The sequence below is a fragment of the Chrysemys picta genome, chromosome 1 (genome assembly GCF_011386835.1).
Source record: "Chrysemys picta bellii isolate R12L10 chromosome 1, ASM1138683v2, whole genome shotgun sequence".
In the NCBI taxonomy this organism is placed as follows: Eukaryota; Metazoa; Chordata; order Testudines; family Emydidae; genus Chrysemys; species Chrysemys picta.
The window spans coordinates 22,306,416-22,326,522 of NC_088791.1; the positions used below are offsets into that span (position 1 = coordinate 22,306,416).

At 41.3% G+C, this 20,107-nt stretch overlaps 1 protein-coding gene across 7 annotated transcripts in view; it reads left to right on the forward strand.

Annotated features, from left to right (window-relative positions):
• CACNA2D1 (calcium voltage-gated channel auxiliary subunit alpha2delta 1) overlaps nucleotides 1-17,889 on the forward strand; it is a 660,196-nt gene extending 642,307 nt beyond the window's left edge. For 5 of the 7 annotated variants that reach the window (XM_065553645.1, XM_008178507.4, XM_065553653.1 and 2 more), the window contains 3 exons: nucleotides 6,507-6,589; nucleotides 8,158-8,246; nucleotides 16,284-17,889. In XM_065553645.1, the coding sequence (XP_065409717.1) occupies nucleotides 6,507-6,589; nucleotides 8,158-8,246; nucleotides 16,284-16,320 (209 nt within the window). In that variant the 3' untranslated portion in view covers nucleotides 16,321-17,889. The remainder of the gene's footprint in view (nucleotides 1-6,506; nucleotides 6,590-8,157; nucleotides 8,247-16,283) is intronic. The other 2 variants (XM_065553650.1, XM_005296963.5) reach the window with 1 other exon arrangement.
• The last annotated feature ends 2,218 nt before the right edge of the window (nucleotides 17,890-20,107 follow it).

Genomic DNA, 20,107 nt, shown 5'->3' on the forward strand with positions numbered 1-20,107 from the left:
CAACTTGTAGGAAGCAGCCTTTCTGCAGAGGACCAAAAGGTGCATCCCAAGCCCCTCAGTTTGTCACACCACTTGGTGACTGACCTGAAGAAATGGAAGGGGAGAGGCCAGAGCTTAACAGTTGCATGCTACCTGATTCATTAAGCATGAATCACATACTAGTTTCTCTCCCCTCACCAAGGGGAGAGAGTAAGAAGTGAAAAGCGCCTGTTCACATGTATTGGGTGCTCTGGGGTCTGCAGCCATTCTGAGTAGACCTGACAGGGTAAAGAGAAATGCCTCTGCTGAGACGCACAAGCCAGAAGGCACAGCCCAAGGCAGGGGTAATGGGACCAGGCTTCACCAATCATCTGTCTAATGTGGCTGACATACTGTAGGGTGCAAGAGCACCTGTTGCCCGTAGATCATTCTGCTGGGGCTGGAGTTGTTCTGGCCATGGAGGCCGCAGTTCCTCTGTTTGCCACCCAAGGGGCTTCTTCATAGACTGCAGGAGGCACAGAGCAGGGAATACAAGCAGAGTATAGAGCAGAGTCCTGCAACGGGACTGGGATCCCACGGCTCCCGCAGGACCAGCTGCCATAATAGCGGGTAAAATGTACTTCGTTGCGGGATTGGGTGGGCAAAAAACCTAGGCTGCGGTAATTTGTGGAAAACACCAAATCTCTCGTTGGTGTGTCATAAATAGAATTTCAGCAATGTAAAGCAAGTTTTTCTTTTTTTTTTTTAAATAAAGCCTTTAATACTTAAATTTAAGCGAGGGATAGAAAGAGATTTGATATCTATGATAACAGGAGTTAAAGTATTTTATATGGTTTAAGCGATATTTGATTTATTCTTCTCATTGTAAAAGTTGTCTGAATTTCGTTTATATATATACATAAAATATACTAACCAACCGTCTTTTTGTTTGGTTGGTTTTTGTTTAGTTAGTAACATGGGGGAATCTGTCTCTCTTGTGGGATTTTCAGGATCTATGGCTTTTTCCAGGTGGGAGCAGGATAAAAATGAAAGAAACAATGCAGGAGAGGCTGGGAATGGGTATTGCGGGATGGGATGGGAATGAGACTTAAAAAATAGGCCCATGCAGGCTCTAATATAGAGCACTTTGCACAAGTTCCCTCTAGCCTCCAGCGCACTATTCTAAATTATGGCAGCTTTCCCCTTGTCGTCTATGGGCTGCTCAGGACTATAGCTACTCCTTCTCATCTCCATCCCTGGTAAACACATCCCATATGCAATAGCGACAGGAGCAGCATAGGACAGCATATACTGTGCCAGGGGAATTCTCCTTGCACTCTTTTTGGCCCTTATGCACACTGAAGTGGCGTTCGGGTGTTGAGGCAAGGAGCCAGAATCTGACCGATTAATCCAGACAGTAGAAAAATATTGCTGCCAGAAATACATATTCCTGACATGCAAGTAGGTCCATGAGGAGAGATTTGCAAATCCCTATAAAAGCATTGCTACTCCTGTACCTGATGATAAAGCTGCTTATGGTGAAGATGGTGGAAATCCCTCGGCAAAAATGACACATTAAGTATCACATTAATTACGACACTGGAATTCTGCCTGCACTTCAGATGAAAGGGAGGTTACATCAGTGGAAGCAGCATCAGTGGCACTGTAGCACCAGGTAAATGTAGGCTGCTACTCTGACCGGCTTGGCTCCATGTCAGTTTGATTAACTACAGGTACTGTCTACAGGTTATGTACAGGGCCTGCTGCACAAACTAAAGCAAGTTTAATAAGAAACGGTGCAACTTTCCCATGGTGCATTTTACTTCACAGGGCTAGGGGCAGTAGATGAAACCTTGACCAGCTGGCTGGGCTAATTTTTCACTAAATGAATTGCTATATGTATTATTCACCTGAGCTGCAGTAAGCCAAGCTGTCTTTTTCATAACCAGGGCCCATTGTGAAATGCAGATGTAGCATGACAGCACAGAGATGGGAGGGATGACCTTTGAGTTCTATTCATCTATAGGTGTTTATTAGGTTCCGCTTCCTGCTGTCTGGTAGGGATATGCTCATGTTGATGGCCTTTTAAGTTATCATCCCTGTTTCTTACTCTCCTTTCTCCCATGACATAAATCTCATCACATATAAATCACCATGGCATCAGTGAGTGGGTGGATACAGCTAAGACGTAAATTAGGGAAGAAATTGACCATATGTTGTCTTTTCATTTATTTATTTTTTAACATTTTAGGCTTAAGACCAAATCCCATGCCATCTTGCATCCTGAATACAGTAAACTGGATTGTGCCTTGTCTTGCATTGGGACAGTTGCAAAAGTGAAATATTAACCTTACAATCCAGTTCCATGGAGTGTCCAGGGTGCTTGCATCAGAGCATAGAATTGTTCTAGTCTCTATGAGGCAGAATGACTCAGTGGATGGGGCACTACCCAGGTTTCAGGAGACCTGGGTCCTATTCTTGTTTCTGCCATTGATCTGACGAGTGCCATTGATCTGCCATTGATCTACACTGAAAATTTACATTGCCGTAGCTACATCTCTCAGGGATCTGAAAATCCACACCTCTGAGACATAGTTAAGCCAACCTAAGCTGCTGCATAGACAAGAATTCTTCTGTTGGCCTAGCTACCACCTTTTGGAAAGAAGGATTAACTATAGTGATAGGAGAACCCCTCCTATCGTTGTAGTAAAGCATTCTGGTTTTAGATTGGCTTTTTTTCCCCATACACAGTCTTGCGGTGTGTATCTTTATTATCTTGGTTAGAAGCACTGGAAGGTTATCCTATAAGTCATAGAATCATGGGACTGGAAGAGACCTCAAGAGGTCATCTAATCCAGTCCCGTGCACTCATGGCAGGACTAAGTATTATCTAGACCATCCCTGACAAGTGTTTGTCTAACCTGCTCTTAAAAATCTCCAATGATGGAGATTCCACAACCTCCCGAGGCAATTTATTCCAGTGCTTAAACACCCTGACAGTTAGGAAGTTTTTCCTAATGTCCAACCTAAACCTCCTTTGCTGCAATTTAAGCCCATTGCTTCTTGTCCTATTTTCTTGTCCTCCTTATAACAACCTTTTATTTACTTGAAAATTATCATGTCCTCTGACGGTATTCTCTTCTCCAGACTAAACAAACCCAATTTTTTCAATCTTCCCTCAGAGGTCATATTTTCTAGACCTTTAATCATTTTTGTTGTTCTTTTCTGGACTTTCTCCAATTTGTCCACATCTTTTCTGAAATGTGGCACCCAGAACTGGACACAATACTCCAGTTGAGGCCTAATCAGTACAGAGTAGAGTGTAATAATTCCTTCTTGTGCCTTGCTTAACAACACTCCTGCTAATACATCCCCAAATGATGTTTCTTTATTTTTATTTTTTTTGGCAACGGTGTTACACTGTTCACTCATATTTACCTTGTGATCCACTCTGACCCCCATATCCCATTCCACAGTACTCCTTCCTAGATAAAAACAACAAGGAGTCTGGTGGCACCTTAAAGACTAACAGATTTATTTGGGCATAAGCTTTCGTGAGTAAAAACCTCACTTCTTCGGATGCATAGAGTGAAAGTTACAGATGCAGACATTATATACTGACACATGGAGAGCAGGGAGTTACTTCACAAGTGGAGAACCAGTGTTGACAGGGCCAATTCAATCAGGGTGGATGTAGTCCACTCCCAATAATAGATGAGGAGGTGTCAATTCCAGGAGAGGAAAAGCTGCTTCTGTAGTGAGCCAGCCACTCCCAGTCCCTATTCAAGCCCAGATTAATGGTGTTGAATTTGCAAATGAATTTTAGTTCTGCTGTTTCTCTTTGAAGTCTGTTTCTGAAGTTTTTTTGTTCAATGATAGTGACTTTTAAATCTGTAACAGAATGACCAGGGAGATTGAAGTGTTCACTTACTGGCTTATGTATGTTACCATTCCTGATGTCCGATTTGTGTCCATTTATTCTTTTGTGGAGGGACTGTCCGGTTTGGCCAATGTACATGGCAGAGGGGCATTGCTGGCACATGATGGCATATATGACATTAGTGGATGTGCAGGTGAATAAGCCCCTGATGGTGTGGCTGATGTGGTTGGGTCCTCTGATGCTGTTGCCAGAGTAGATATGGGGACAGAGTAGGCAACGAGGTTTGCTACAGGGATAGGTTCCTGGGTTGGTGTTTTTGTGGTGTGGTGTGTAGTTGCTGGTGAGTATTTGCTTCAGGTTGGGGGGTTGTCTGTAAGCGAGGACTGGCCTGCCTCCCAAGGTCTGTGAGAGTGAGGGATCATTTTCCAGGATAGGTTGTAGATCGTGGATAATGCGCTGGAGAGGTTTTAGCTGGGGGCTGTATGTGATGGCCAGTGGTGTTCTGTTATTGTCCTTGTTGGGCCTGTCCTGTAGTAGGTGATTTCTGGGTACCCGTCTTGCTCTGTCAATCTGTTTCCTCACTTCCCCAGGTGGGTATTGTAGTTTTACGAATGCTTGATAAAGATCTTGTAGGTGTTTGTCTCTGTCTGAAGGGTTGGAGCAAATTCGGTTGTATCTTAGGGCTTGGCTGTAGACAATGGATCGTGTGATGTGTCTTGGATGGAAGCTGGAGGCATGTAGGTAAGTATAGCGGTCAGTAGGTTTCCGGTATAGGGTGGTGTTTATGTGACCATCACTTATTTGTGCTGTAGTGTCCAGGAAGTGGATCTCTTGTGTGGACTGGTCCAGGCTGAGGTTGATGGTGGGGTGGAAATTGTTGAAGTCCAGGTGGAATTCTTCAAGGGCCTCCTTTCCGTGGGTCCATATGATGAAGATGTCATCAATTTAGCGCAAGTAGAGGAGGGGCACTAGGGGACGAGAGCTGAGGAAGCGTTGTTCTAAGTCAGCCATAAAAATGTTGGCATACTGTGGGGCCATGCGAGTACCCATAGCAGTGCCACTGACTTGAAGGTATAAGTTGTCCCCAAATCTGAAGTGGTTGTGGGTGAGGACAAAGTCACAAAGCTCAGCCACCAGGCTTGCTGTGGCCTCATCAGGGATACTGTTCCTGACAGCTTGTAGTCCATCCTCATGTGGAATATTGGTATAAAGTGCTTCTACATCCATGGTGGCCAGGATGGTGTTTTCAGGAAGAACATCAATGCATTGTAGTTTCCTCAGGAAGTCGGTGGTGTCTCGAAGATAGCTGGGAGTGCTGGTAGCATAGGGCCTGAGGAGAGAGTCCAAATAGCCAGATAATCCTGCTGTCAGAGTGCCAATGCCTGAGATGATGGGGCGTCCAGGGTTTCCGGGTTTATGGATCTTGCGTAGCAGATAGAATACCCCTGGTCGGGGTTCTGGGGGTGTGTCCATGTAGATTTGTTCCCGTACTGTAGCTAGGAGTTTCTTGAGCAGATGGTGTAGTTTCTTTTGGTATTCCTCAGTGGGATCAGAGGATAGTGGCCTGTAGAATGTGGTCTTGGAGAGTTGCCTGGCAGCCTCCTGTTCATAATCTGACCTGTTCATTATGACTACAGCACCTCCTTTGTCAGCCCCTTTGATGATAATGTCAGAGTTGTTTCTGAGGCTGTGGATGGCATTGCGTTCTGTACGGCTGAGGTTATGGGACAAGTGATGTTGTTTGTCCACAATTTCAGCCTGTGCACGTCTGCGGAAACACTCTATGTAGAGGTCCACTCTGTCATTTCGACCATCAGGAGGAGTCCACGCAGAGTTCTTCTTCTTGTAGTGTTGGTAGGAGGGTTCCTGTGGGTCAGTGCACTGTTCAGTGGTGCGTTGAAAATATTCCTTGAGTCGGAGACGACGAAAGTAGGCTTCCAGATCACCACAGAACTGTATCATGTTCGTGGGGATAGTGGGATAGATAGTCATTTCCCATTTTGAATGTATGCAACTGATTGTTCCTTCCTAAGTGGAGTACTTTGCATTTGTCCTTATTGAATTTCATCCTATTTACTTCAGATCATTTCTCCAGTTTGCCCAGCTCATTTTGAATTTTAATCTAATCCTCCTTGCAATCCCTCCCTGTTTGGTATCATCCACAAACTTCATAAGTGTACTCTCTATGCCATTATCTAAATTATTGACAAAGCTATTGAACAGAACCAGACCCAGGACTGATCCCTGTGGGACCCCCCTCGCTATGCCCTTGACTGTGAATCACTGATAACTACTCTCTGGGAACGGTTTTCTAGCCAGTTATGCACCCACCTTATAGTAGCTCCATCTAGGTTGCATTTCCCTAGTTTGTTTATGAGAAGGTCATGTGAGACAGTATCAAAAGTCTTGCTCAAGTCAAAACAAAGCACATTTTTCTATTAATTCCATTTTCTTTAATAGGGAACAGTAACAGTGAGTGGTTAATGTGATGCGACCAACATCATCACAAAGCCATGGCTGGCAAAGTATGTGTCACGAACGAGGCCATAAGTATTTGACACCACTTAAACTGCTTGTGATAGTAAAAATAAAAAATAAATGTTGCTGCTGCTGCTGCTAATGTGTTGTACACAGGAAAAGAATGTTACATTCCTTAGCCAAAGATCAGATGAAGGGCCAAATCCTTGTGAAATGGTGAAGCAGCCCAGATACCGAAAGGGGCCTGATGTCTGCTTTGATAACGATAATGCGGTAAGGTTGAACTCTTAAGGCATTAAGATTCTGAGATAGTGTCTTTCCATGTAAAAGCAGTTATAGGAGATGTTTCAGAACAACAATAAACCCTATGTTTTAGTGTACCTGACATCTGATTATGTAACCTATCTCTCATTAAACATACTGTTCACTCTGAACCATAGTCACTTTATTTCAAATGTTCCATGATTATCATAAAATTAACAGCTGCTTTCTTATCTGCCTTTCTTGTAAACACCGCACTTTCACACATGATTCCTGGCAGTAGTAATAAGTCAAGAAATCTAGAGCTCTGCACATGATGGTGCCAAAGACAATTCCCCCATGGCTCTGGGAAGCACTCAGATGGTTATCCTGGTTATTTCTCTAATCTATAAGCTTTGTTCATTGGTATTTCTGAATACTGAAAAGATACTTAGGGCCAGATTTTTAAAGGCAGCTAGACACCTAAATGCCTGTAAAAATCTGGACCTTAAAGCATTCTATTTCAGGATGTCATGCCTCTTAGGAATGCAAATCCATTCTGCAGTGAAGAAAAAATAGAGGGATAATTAGTTAGCCTTTTCGCTTTCATTTTTAAATACTGTATGAAATAGAGAAAAGCAATCGAAAATGTTATGTCAAATCTTAACTGATAGGTTGTTGAACTGTGTGTTATCTAAAAATGCAAATCGCAGTGGTTACTCCTTATCCATAATGCTGTCTTCTCTCAGGGCCCAATCATGCAAGGTGAAGAGAGCTCTCCAGCCTTCAGTGAAGACAGTGGGTATTGAGGGTACTTGGCATTTTGAAGCATTTGACCCCAAAACTGTAGATTTACTTTTTTTTAGAACCTGCTTTTACACCAAATGAGTTAATAGCTATGAGGGGTTTGCAGAATTTGCAGAAGGCAATTTAGTAGTAAATTTTTACTTTTTTAGGAACCATTAATTGTTTCATGTTGAATACCTGTCTATATTCCTAAACCCGTCCTTCCTTTATTTAGTAGCCAGAAATCTAGAGGGCTTATTTTCAACGAAGAGGACCAGACAAATGGTTTTGTAAAAGCAATTGCCAGTGCCACTGTTTGATCCTGTTGTTACAGTGTGCTGGGTCTTGATATAGCTAAATCCAAGGAGACGTAATGTCTCAGATGTTCATGATGCTTACACAAGCCTAAGCCTTGGGGGTGAATGGATTTTCTTTCAAACCCTCTTGTGTTCACAAACAAAATATTATGTTAAAAAAAACCTTTCTTTTTGATCAGCAAATGCAAAACAATTGGCTTCCACAGGGACTGAAAAACAGTCCTAATCGTATGAACTTTTCCAACAGATGACAATCCAGGTGCTATTGTGTGTGAAAGTACAACTCTTGCTTACTAGCTTGATGTGCTAATTGGTGTGTAAGTCATGTGTTCTCTGTAACAGTGGAATATTTTGGTTAAGTTTATTTGCTCTTGAGTGGATGCTTTCACATTAACTCTGCTAACTGCCAGCAAACTGCATGAAATCTCATCTTGTATGTCTTTTTTTTCTGTGTTTTCTTTCCTTTCCTCTACTTGCTACTTTGCCCGTTATTAATAGGATCAGCCTATATGCACAACGAGTCGTGCCTCTGCCATGATGTCCGCTCCTACCTTCATTTTTCTGCAAGTTTTCATATGGTGTGGATGGTCAGTTACTTTCTCTAATTTTTGTTTTGTTTTGTTTTTGTTCTTTGCATAAAAGAGTAACAATCTTTTTTACTAACTAAGCCCACGAAAGAAAATGAAATGAAATGGGTCCCCAAAACAGCAATCTGGAACAAATTCCTGTAGCAATTTAAGGAAAAATTAAAAATTAAAAAGCCTTGCCCAGAGCCTTGTAAATCAGAATTAATAGAACTGTGAGGATCGCCCCCATAGAGTCAGGAACCTGCCCGCTTTGTAGAGCTGCAATATTTGAGCTTCTTTCATATCGCTGTCATTACCTTCCGTGCTAGCACTTCAAAATGTTTATTGCTTCCTATGTTCCTGGTAAAGATGAAAATGAGGAAGACATCTAGGACAAACTTTCTGCATAGAAATAAGCAGAGGTACAAAGTAGTTGGAAGAGACTACAGTTCCTGCAAATCTAAAACTATACATGGCACAGCATAACTGAATGCTGTCTTTAGGGTTTGCCAAAATCATTGCTGTGGAGAACATTAGGAGAAGTTCACAGTGTCACCAAGTCCATACAGAGGTTGATGATCAAAATAATAACACTCATTGCTTGTTATTAGGAATAAAAAAAATTTGTTTACTTTTTTTAACCTAATATCCAGCAAAACACAGTGTCATTGGCTAGTAAAGATACAAGAGAACTTTTGCTTCTAATAAAAATATTGATATATGTTTCAGAACACAAGATTCAGCACTATGAGTCTAGAATACTAGTGTATGGAGACATCAGGGTTCATAAAGAGAGCTCAATCTTTGTCTCCATGTTATGTTTATTAGTTTGGAAACTCTGAGCTCCCATTATTGCTAATATACCAAAGAACCGATGATCTGAGTAATATCATAAAGCATGTTCCTCGTACAGTGGAAGAGTGTCAGAATATAGATATCAGTATTGGTATAACTTCTCAGCAGACCACTAGAGGGAGATGCTACCATGACTATTAATGTAAAGCTATGAACAATGAAAAGAACAAAGAGAATCATTATAATATGATGGGAATTAAGTTTCAATGTTAAAATACAGTAGATACATTAAATTTGTTTCTAAATGTTCTAAAAATATTTTCAGCAATGTTTTAGATAATTTTTTGAAAGGTTAAGTATATAGAGTTATGGCGATAGGGTGATATTTATAACTAGGTAAAAAAAAACTAAAACAAATCAGTTGTAAGAGTTCATCTTCTTTACTGCCTTTAGTGTTGGAAAAAGCTAAATCACTTGGACGTTAATAAAAAAAAACTTCATGCTTAGTTTGATAGCTGTTTTTTTCTGAACTTCACATAACGTATTAAACCAGGGGCGGGCAAACTTTTTGGCCTGAGGGCCTTATCGGGTTTCAGAAATTGTATGGAGGGCCAGTTAGGGAAGGCTGTGCCATCCCAACCAGCCAGGCGTGCCCAGCCCCGCCCCCTATCTGACCTCCCCCTGCTTCTCGCCCCCTGATGGCCCCCCCGGGACCCCTGCCCCATCCAACCACCCCTTCTCCCTGACCTCCCCCGGAACCCCCGCCCCCATTGAACCCCCCCGTTCCCTGACCGCCCCCGGAACTCCCATCCCAACTACCCCCTGCTGCCCCATCCAACCCCTCCTCTCATTCCTGACTGCCCCCCTGGGTCCCCTTCTCCATCCCCCGCCCCCACTCCCTGACCGTCCCCAAAACCCCGCCCCTGACTGCCCCCTGCCGCCCCATACAACCCCTCCTGACTGCCTCCCTGCCCCTGGGACCCCTGCCCCATCCAACCACCCCTTCTCCCTGACCTCCCCCGGAACCCCCACCCCCATTCAAGCCCCCTGTTCCCCACCCTCTGACCGCCCTCACCCCTATCCACACCCCCGGCCCCTGATCACCCCCCGAACTCCCCTACCCTCTATCCAACCCCCCTCCTCTGCTCCCTGCCCCCTTACCACGCTGCCTGGAGCACCGGTGGCTTGCGGCATGCCTCTGCAGCTCCGCTGCCCCAGGAGCTCACAGACCTGCTGCCCAGAGCATTGCACCCGGGCTAGCCTCCCGGGCCAGGAGCTCAGGGGCCGGGCAGAACAGTCCCGCTGGCTGGATGTGCCGTAGTTTGCCCACCTCTGTATTAAACAGTTTCATGACTAGTAAACATAGGCAGTTGAATAGGTGCAGTTCAAGATTGGGAGGAAGAATTAAAGTTCCTCTCCAACATCAGCCCCATGTAAAACATGAAGACCAGATTCTGACATCTTTATTCACGTTGAGTAGTGCCTTCCTCTATAAGTAGCTTTATTGAAATCAATTAAGGTACTAATCATTCATAAGTTTAGCAGAATCTGCCCATAAATTAAATTGCCAATGGCCCAATCCAGTGTTGGCATTCCAAAACTCCCATGGAAGGAAAACCTTATAACACAACTTCAACAGATGGATTCTCAGCAGCAGTAGATGGAAACTAGGCAAGATGCAAAGTTAACTTTTTGTTCCTCAGTCCAGCCCTTAATAATTCTGTGAATTTGGGTCAGGTTCTCATCTGGTATAAATCTATATAGCTCTGTTAAAGTCACAGAAACCAAACTGATTTACACCAGCTGACAATCTGGTTAATGAATTATAGCTTTCTTTTTGTCTTCTTTTTGGGAGGGCACAGCAAAAGGGGTTATCCCTGTTATGTACTTGTACTTGGTTGCTTTTAAAAAATAACAATAACAAAAAAAAAAGGAAAACAACATGCAAGTGTCAGAGCACTCCTGTAAGATACTGAGCTCCCTCAACTCCCACCAAAGCCAGTGCGTGCTGTGAGACTGCTTAACATGTTGCAGGATTGGACTAAATTGAATTTTTCATTTGTGAAATGGGCTACCAGTGAAATGATCAACACATCAGGCATCACAAGAAAGGTCACTAATATTGCACCAAAAAAACTTTCGATGGCTAGGGTGAGTGAGGTGACACAACTGTTTTCCAAAAAAAGGCATATAGTCTACCCAAAGGACTTCTTGATCAGGACAATCTGAAAGTAAAAAGAACAGGAGTACTTGTGGCACCTTAGAGACTAACAAATTTATTAGAGCATAAGCTTTCGTGGACTACAGCCCACTTCTTCGGATGCATATAGAGTGGAACATATATTGACTCTATATGCATCCGAAGAAGTGGGCTGTAGTCCACGGAAGCTTATGCTCTAATAAATTTGTTAGTCTCTAAGGTGCCACAAGTACTCCTGTTCTTTTTGCGGATACAGACTAACACGGCTGCTACTCTGAAATCTGCAAGTAGTACATATAGGAATTATGGCTCCATCTAGTGGCAGAAAGTAACCCGTTTACGTATGACCAAGAATGGACCTCAAACTCAGTTGTCCTTTGCTGAATCAAGGAGCTTTCCTTACAACATGCAGCTTTCAAAATGTCTTCTATATATGTTAAAAGGTCAAGATTGTAAGCTCTTTGGAGCAGGGAACTTCATTTTTGTTGTGTGTTTATATAGCACCTAACACAATGGGGTCCTGGTCCATGACTGGGGGTCCTCAGCGCTAGTGCAATACAACTAATTAATCATAATAATAATAATAATATTTTATAACATGACGTTAAATTTAGTTGTAGTGTGCTTCTGAAGGGGTAGCAAGTATTTACACGTTTCTTTGACAGCTCATGCTGTCCCCCAGTAGATTTTGATACACTTACTTTGATGTAAATGTGTGGCTATGTAAAAACATTGACTGCTAACATGAAGATACTAAATTAGGATGCTACTGTATAGCCAGAAAATAAGCCTATGTAAAGTTATTGTGGTAGGACTGCCTAACTAGGGGAAATAGTGTTTGGATTTGTCTCTCTTCCCACTCTTTCCTCTCAACCCTTGATGTCGAGGCGAACTAGCAAGTGATTTTTGACTACAGGAACGCTCACACTCCTAGCAGGGAAAAAAAATGACAAAAAAGGATTCTTGGTGGTGAGGGAAAATCCATACTACAAATGATTAGTAACAGAGAAAAAATGTCCCAGTTAAAACATCCTGATTCAGGACTGAGTAGTGTTATGAATTGGAAAAGAACAGGTCCGGCGTCTGACAGTGCTGGCAGATGGGAAGAAGTGTGTGAAAATTGTTTGTAAATAACAGAATGATTGTGAAAGAAAGAGAAGTTCCAGGCAGCCTTCCATGAAGTTAAATGATTTGAAAAGGTTATCCAGCCGTGTTCTGGAGCAGGAAAAGGAGTATGGAAGCAGCTTGCTATCAACTGATCTAAAACTAATACTTGGGAGAAAATAACAGAGATGGCCATGACTCAGAGATTCTTCATCATTATGTTTTAATCTTATGGATGCACTTATACAAGGAATCTTGGGATGAAGGTTCTCAGAAAATTCCAGAACAACTACGTTCCTTTAGCAGAGTTGGTGAGTGAGGGAAAACAGCTTCACTGAGTCAGATTCTGCTCTCACACCATTTTTTTACTGGTGTGATTCCATTAGTTTCAGTGGTGCCACCCCTTACGTGTAAATCAGAATAGAATCAGTCTCTCGCTTATTCCTCCTCTCACCTCTCTTTCGTCAGCCTTGATTGTTTCCCATATCTGCACAGTTACAGCACATAGGAACCTTGCCACTTACAATACACACTGTTGGGGAAAAAAACACAAATAATTTAAATCAGTATCACTGATTTCTTCCTTATCATGGATAATCCACCTTTGATTAGGGCAGAAAAAGCTATCTGAGTCCCACAGAGGATGTCTTCAGGAATTGTCATGAGCAAACCTGTGAAGATACATGCTCCGCTATGAGTTGGTTCTTAGGCTCAGAAACTCCAAATGATTTAAGTCAGAAACAACCTGCAAAACCCAAAAGAGTAAAAGCTCACTAATTTTTTAAAAAATAGATATATCTTATATGTTTTTAGTCTTGTACTGCCGAACTCACCCAAGCATGGTAAGGGTGTCTTATATACTCTCTTCTGCCTGAGATTTTGTTACCCCACAGTTTCTGAGCCATCTTCCACTTCTCTCAGACAGTGAGACTATCTGAAACGGAAGTGGCATGCAGTCAAAATACCGTATTTTTCAATCTGGCAGGTGCAGCACTGTTAATGTAATGTGCCAGAATAGTGCATATTATTCATGATTCTCATATAGACAATGGAAAGCTACAACACGTCAAGGATATCTAACTATGAAAGGGTTCAGTTATCAGTGTGATCTTCCCAGCCATCTGCCCTAACACAAAGGTGAAGGAAAAACTGAATACTGAGTAACTCCTATAGGTGGACATCCACCTAGTTCACCAGTATCCTAACCAGATGCTATTTTCACTAAATCTGACACATTCCCCTTCATATTATACCCAGTTTTGCTTTAAGCCCCTGGCTTTACTATGTGCTTTATCTAAGAAGTGAGTTGTGCTCCTTCCTTTCAATGTCCAGCTGCAGACAGCCTCATTCTGTACTTAAAGATCTCAAACCTTTAAACCTATCAATAGCTTAAACCATTTCTTGAGATATACCTCCTTTGCAGCGTTTCAGTGATGTGAGACTAAGTATCAGAAATGTGCTATAGAGTATTGTTTGTTGATGAACCCACATCAGAAGAAACCATCACTGATAATGGCCTTTCTAATGGTGCTCACTTTAAGGAAGAAACTTATGCAACAGAGTTCACTCGTGACTTATTTGTTGACCAGCAACCTTTGGAAATTTGAACTTCTAGGGTACAATCAACAAACAAAATCTCAAACTACTAGAACTGAAGCTGACAAATGAAAGGAGTAGTCTGCTGCTACTGGTAAAGAACAGAAGCAAACGTGAGACATTTTCTTTGCAAGAGAATGATGTAACGATTTTAGAAGCACTTGAATACTTATAAAAAAAATATCCCTGGTCTTCCACTAACCTGCCTTGTCTTGGCAGTTTAACCTCTTGGAGCAGTGAAAAAAACACAGGACCTCCCATCTTCTCCTCTGAAATAACTCCTTGATTTTCCAGAGAGAGGTTTTAAAATCTGTCTGACAAGTGTGGTTGCAAATCAACTTTTTAGGTTGATAATGGCTAAAACACTCCATATGCAGATTAAAGACTTTTCAAAACCAAGCCTTTTGATGGTTCTTGTAATACAGGTGGCTAGTTTCATGGGTACCTACACTGGTAAGAGGACTTAGGACCCTGCAGGGAAATGGTGGCTGATAGTTGCTGACTGACTGTGACAGGTGTGGCTCATTAACTCCACCGTGATATAAGCGAGTGGCTCTTTGGGTAGAGAAAATTGGGGTCGAGGATGGAGAAATCTTTGCAGGGAACCTTGGGAGGAGCCAAGTTTAGGACGAAAGCTTCGGTTGAAGTTTATTTTAGTTATGTGTTACTGGAGTTGCCAAACCCCATAAGTCTGGACATAATACAATGGGCCAAACCCTCAGGTTGTCTAAATCAAAGTAGCTTCGATGGAGCTAAACCAGATTACATCAGCTGCGCGTTTGGCCCAGCAAACGTAGTTCTAAGATCTAGAGGCAGGGGCTGTGTCTTTGTTTGTTTTCTACAGCACAGATCAGGCTTTCAGTGCATTTCCAACACTGAATAATAAGCTTTCCAATCGGTATATCTGAGCATTTCATTTTGCAGGAGCCAGATATAACTTATTCCATCTGTGGTGAGATATTTCAGAAGGTAGACAGAGAGCATGAATAAAGAGAGCATGGCTCCTTCTACCCTTGATACAGAATAAAACCACTGCAAAATCTAAAAGCTTTGCCTGCTGGGGTGGTGCATAGGTCTGTAAGCTGACTTACCCAGCTACCTGAGAATCTCTCTGGCATAAGAGGAAATCCTCAGGTGGTACTGATTGGGGGGCGGAGGAGGCCATGGCTGGAGCACCTACTGGTCCCTGGGTAGCCAGGCATAAATTACATCAGCCTGGGGACTTGAGGAACCATGAGGGTGCCATAAAGCCACCTTAGTTACCCCTTGCCTCCAGTGCATCAAGTGCATCTCAGCCAAATCAGGAGTTAGGGCTGTGATCCTAAGGACATCTGTTACACTGACAGATCCCGGTCATCTGCGGGCAGGATCGAACCTGGGACCTCTGGAGCTTAGTGCATGAGCCAAAAGCCACCTGGCTGTTAGCTAAGGCTATAGAGCAGACTCAGTCTCTCTCTCTCTCTAAGTGGTCTTGGTGCCACTAGATGGGACAGAACACCGCACCCAGAAGGTGTGTAGATTACACATCCACAAATATTTTAAATATTTCATCCATGACAGTTAAACCACAGGCAATTTAGGGGCATCTCTGGGGGGGGAGGAAGGGGCTGGAGGGATGGTGCAGTCCAAGAACTATGATCCCTGGTTGGCATAAGGAGCCCCTTGTGGGCCATTATCAGCTGGTGCTAGTTAGAGCTCCTAGCCAGCCCCAGAATTGGAGAACATAATGGTGGTGTCTAGCCAGATCTGAAGAGCAAGTCTTTGGAGTTTTCAAAGGGTATTCAGTAAGTCAGTGCAAGATTTGGTTCTAGCACTTGAATATAGCGATATTTGGTCTGACAGAGTACACTCCTTCTGAAGGCGTGCCCACAGAGTACTGGGAATGGCTATTTTTTTAAATAGGCTCCCTTGTCTTATCACAAAGATTTCACTGCTCTTCCAGCTCTCCTTGCAGTAAAGTGGTGTTTGAAAAAAAACAGTATTGTCAATGCAAAGAATTAAATACGTTAATTTTAGGCCAGATAAACAGAGTGATGTAGGGCTCACTAGTAGTTTCACAAGTTATTTCTCATCTGAATGCACACGCGTCCTGCATTTTTTATGGTGAGTGACACAGTGCGTCTGTGAGTATTTGTCTTTGTTTTTACAAGGGTATTCTAGGTGTACCTTCTATCACACTTTATTTAAAAATTCAGGTTGTTGCCTCCAAGAATATTTTTAATGGCATTTTAGGGAAAACAATGTATTTGAGACCAAAATCCATCCTGCAATGTAGTTCAACAAGTGACAGGCTAAAATGTAGATTATTTCATTGGAGAGTGAATGTCAACTAATGCTGAACTATCTCGTTTTCTTGCCAACAGGAAGATTCGTCAGACTGTGGTGGGGTCTCTGGACTGAGCCCACCACTCTGGTCTATGATAGGAATCCAGTTTGTCCTGCTTTGGCTGTTATCTGGCAGCAGACATGGCCAGTTATGACCCTGTGAAACCAAAACCTGCATAACTAATCAAGACCCTGCCAAAACGTTAGCCCTCACTTTCATTATCAAAGGGTCAGCTATTCAGACAGCAGAAGAACAGCAATGCCCATAACTTGGTATCAGTCTATGTGAAAGATTCATAAAGGCACCCACAGTGGCTGCATGTTGGAGTGTCAGATCGTTAAACATGTGTGAATGCTGCATCATCTCTGCCATCAGAACAGAATTCTATATGTGCTTTATTGAGGAATCTAAGATTTTTGTGTTCATTGTTGTATCGTTGATGACTTCATGTAAAAGGGCTCCCCTTAAAATAGCTTATGTATGATATGATTTCCATTTATTTTGATCTGAGCATTGAATTTGTTGCAGACCCTATATGCTTTTACATGAACACTTGTGAAATCACATTTCTTTAACCCTCCTCTTTTATTGTATTAATACCATTACAGCTGCTTTGAACATCAGTTGTGTTCAGAATATAAATAGTTGGCAGACTTCAGTTCGTACAAAACAGCTTAGTGAATTGAAACTATCGGCTAGTCTTCTCCAGAAGTTCACCAAGACTGAAATGCCTTACAATGAGTGGTTTATTCTGCCAAAATTAATCAAAACAGGTGGCTAGCTAAGTTTTGGTAGGTTCATAAACTGTTGGTTTTAAAATAAAACAAAACAAAAAAGCAAGCAAGAAGCTACTGAATTTTGAAATATAAAGGTGTTTGAGAGTAACCAAGTGATTTTTTCCTCCTGAACTCGGTGTCATGTCCCTTTCAGAAAGCTGTTAATTTCCATGTAATGATCAGTGCTCTCTTCGCAGTGCAGTTCCGTAACGCTAGCCAAATCCTTCAAAATGCTCAAATGAAAAAGCTTGTGAATACAAAATGTCTTTGTGATTATTGAACGTTGGTTTCCAAGGGTATTTTGCATGATGATGCTGCTACTTTATTGTTTTTAAGTTTGTTTTCTTGAATGGTAGAGTATAGTCCATTGAAAAGGTAACTGAGTGATTCTTTTGTTGTGTGAGAAACTGAACATTGCAATGTGATGCAATTAAATAATCTTAAATTATATTGTTAAACAGAGCTCTGAATATACTGTGCAATGAAAAAGCTAAGAAAGTAGCGTACATTTAGTTGGCTGGACAAAAGGGATGAGATGGATTTTATACAGATTAGTGCTCTCACATGAAAACCTATGTACAGATATTTTAAGTATATAAAAATCAGATTTGACACATTTATTTTTGAAGAGTATATGTTGTTCTGAGATTCATGCCAGGTTCCCCTTTTGTTTTCATGGCATGGTAGCACCCCTTAATGTTTAAACTCCTATTATTGCTATTTTATATTGAATATAGCAAGCTTAATAGAGCAAGATTTCCTGGCTGCTGAAATTAGAACGAAATCCGAACAAATGGGGAGCCTTGAATCTATATGTGTGCACATTGATACTTGATTGTGAATAACAATAAAAAAACAATTGTTTTATACAAACTTGTTGGTGATACAAATTGGTGCAGTAAATTATAATATTACACTGTAGAATAGTGTACATGCAAAATATGATTTGCGCTTTTTTCTAGTTTTCAGAACTAAACAGTATTGCAAGACAGCTAAACCAATGAATGTGCAACTCTGCTGACATTGTGCAATTCTGCTAACAGCTGCAATATGGTAATATTTACATGGTACAATACATTTGTTCTTTAAAAAAATGAAAATGCAAAGCGTTGGTATGTATATGCTGGCAAATGACTACTATAATCTTGAACACGTCAAAAGCTTACAGAAATTATTAGGCATGCATCAATATGCCATGAAAATTGAAGAAGCCACTCAAACCTATGGCATGGCTTACAAGATGAAATGACTACATGTAGATGTGCCTATGATTAGTTGTTTGTTTTTTTCACATTACCCTTGGTTCCAGCTGTGTATGTTCCCATGTTTAGGATTACAGTGCTGGCAGGGGGAACCTATTAATTATCACAATTAACAGTTTGATATCTCTAGGAAAGTCATCTGATTAAACGTACAATTGACTGAGTTTGGTGGATTCAGTTCTTCCCTAGTGAAGAGGAGCTGATTTCAGCAGCATGGGGAGAGGATAAGTGGGGAATTTCCCCTGCCAGTAGTGTTGCTGGTAGGGCTGTGAAGCAATTTAAAAAATTAATCACGATTAATCACACTGCTAAATAATTATAGAATATGATTTATTTACATATTTTTGGATGGTGTCTACATTTTCAAATATATTGATTTAAATTACAACACAGAATACAAAGTGTACAGTGCTCACTCTATATTTATTTTTGATTACAAATCTTTGCATTGTAAAAAACAAAAGAAATAGTATTTTTCAATTCACCTAATACAAGTACTGTATTGCAATCTCTTTATCATGAAAGTTGAACTTACAAATGTAGAATCGTGTACAAAAAAGACCTGCATTCAAAAACAAAGCAATGTCAAATTTTAGAGCCTGCAAGTCCTCTCAGTCATACTTCTTGTTCAGCCAATCACTCAGACAAACAAGTTTATTTATGTTTGGAGGAGATAATGCTGCACGCTTCTTGTTTACAGTGTCACCTGAAAGTGAGAACAGGCGTTTTCATGGCACTGTTGTAGACAGCGTCGCAAGATATTACATGCCAGATGTGCTAAAGATTCATATGTCCCTTCATTCTTCAACCACCATTCCATGGGACATGCGTCCATGCTCATGACTGTTTCTGCTCAATAACAATCCAAAGCAGCTTTCTTTTTTGGTGGTTTGGGTACTGTAGTTTCCACACCAGAGTGTTGCTCTTTTAAGACTTCTGAAAGCATGCTCCACACCTCATACCTCTCAGATTTTGGAAGGCACTTGGGTCGAGTGCTGTAGCTGTCTTTAGAAATGTCACATTGGTACCTTCTTTGTGTTCTGTAAAATCTGCAGTGAAAGTGTTCTTAAAATTAATAACGTGCTGAGTCATCATCCGAGACTGCTATAACATGAAATATATGGCAGAATGCGCGTAAAACAGAGCAGGGGACATACAGTTCTCCCCCAAGGAGTTCAGTCACAAATTTAATTAACACTTTTTTTTTTAACAAGCGTGATCAGCATGGAAGCATATCCTCTGGAATGGTAGCCAAAGCATGCAGGGGCATATGAATGTTTAGCATATCTGGCACGTAAATACCTTACAATGCCAGCTACAAAACTGTCATGCAAATGCCCGTTCTCACTTTCAGGTGACACTGTAAATAAGAAGCGAGCAGCATTATCTCCTGTAAATATAAACAGACTTGTTTGTCATAGGGATTTACTGAACAAGAAGTAGGACTGAGTGGACTTGTAGGCTCTAAAGTTTTACATTGTTTTGGTTTTGAGTGCAGTTATGTAACAAAAAAAATTTCTACATTTGTAAGTTGCACTTTCATAACAAAGAGATTGCACTACAGTACTTGTATGAGGTGAACTGAAAAAATACTATTTCTTTTGTTTATAATTTTACAGTGCAAATATTTATAGTCAAAAATCATATACACTTTGATTTCAATTACAACCCAGAATACAATGTATATGAAAATGTAGAAAAACATCCAAAATATGTAATAAATTTCAACTGGTATTTTATTGTTTAACAGTGTGATTAAAACTGTGATTAATCGCGATTAATATTTTTAATTGTGATTAATTTTTTTGAGTTAATCACATGAG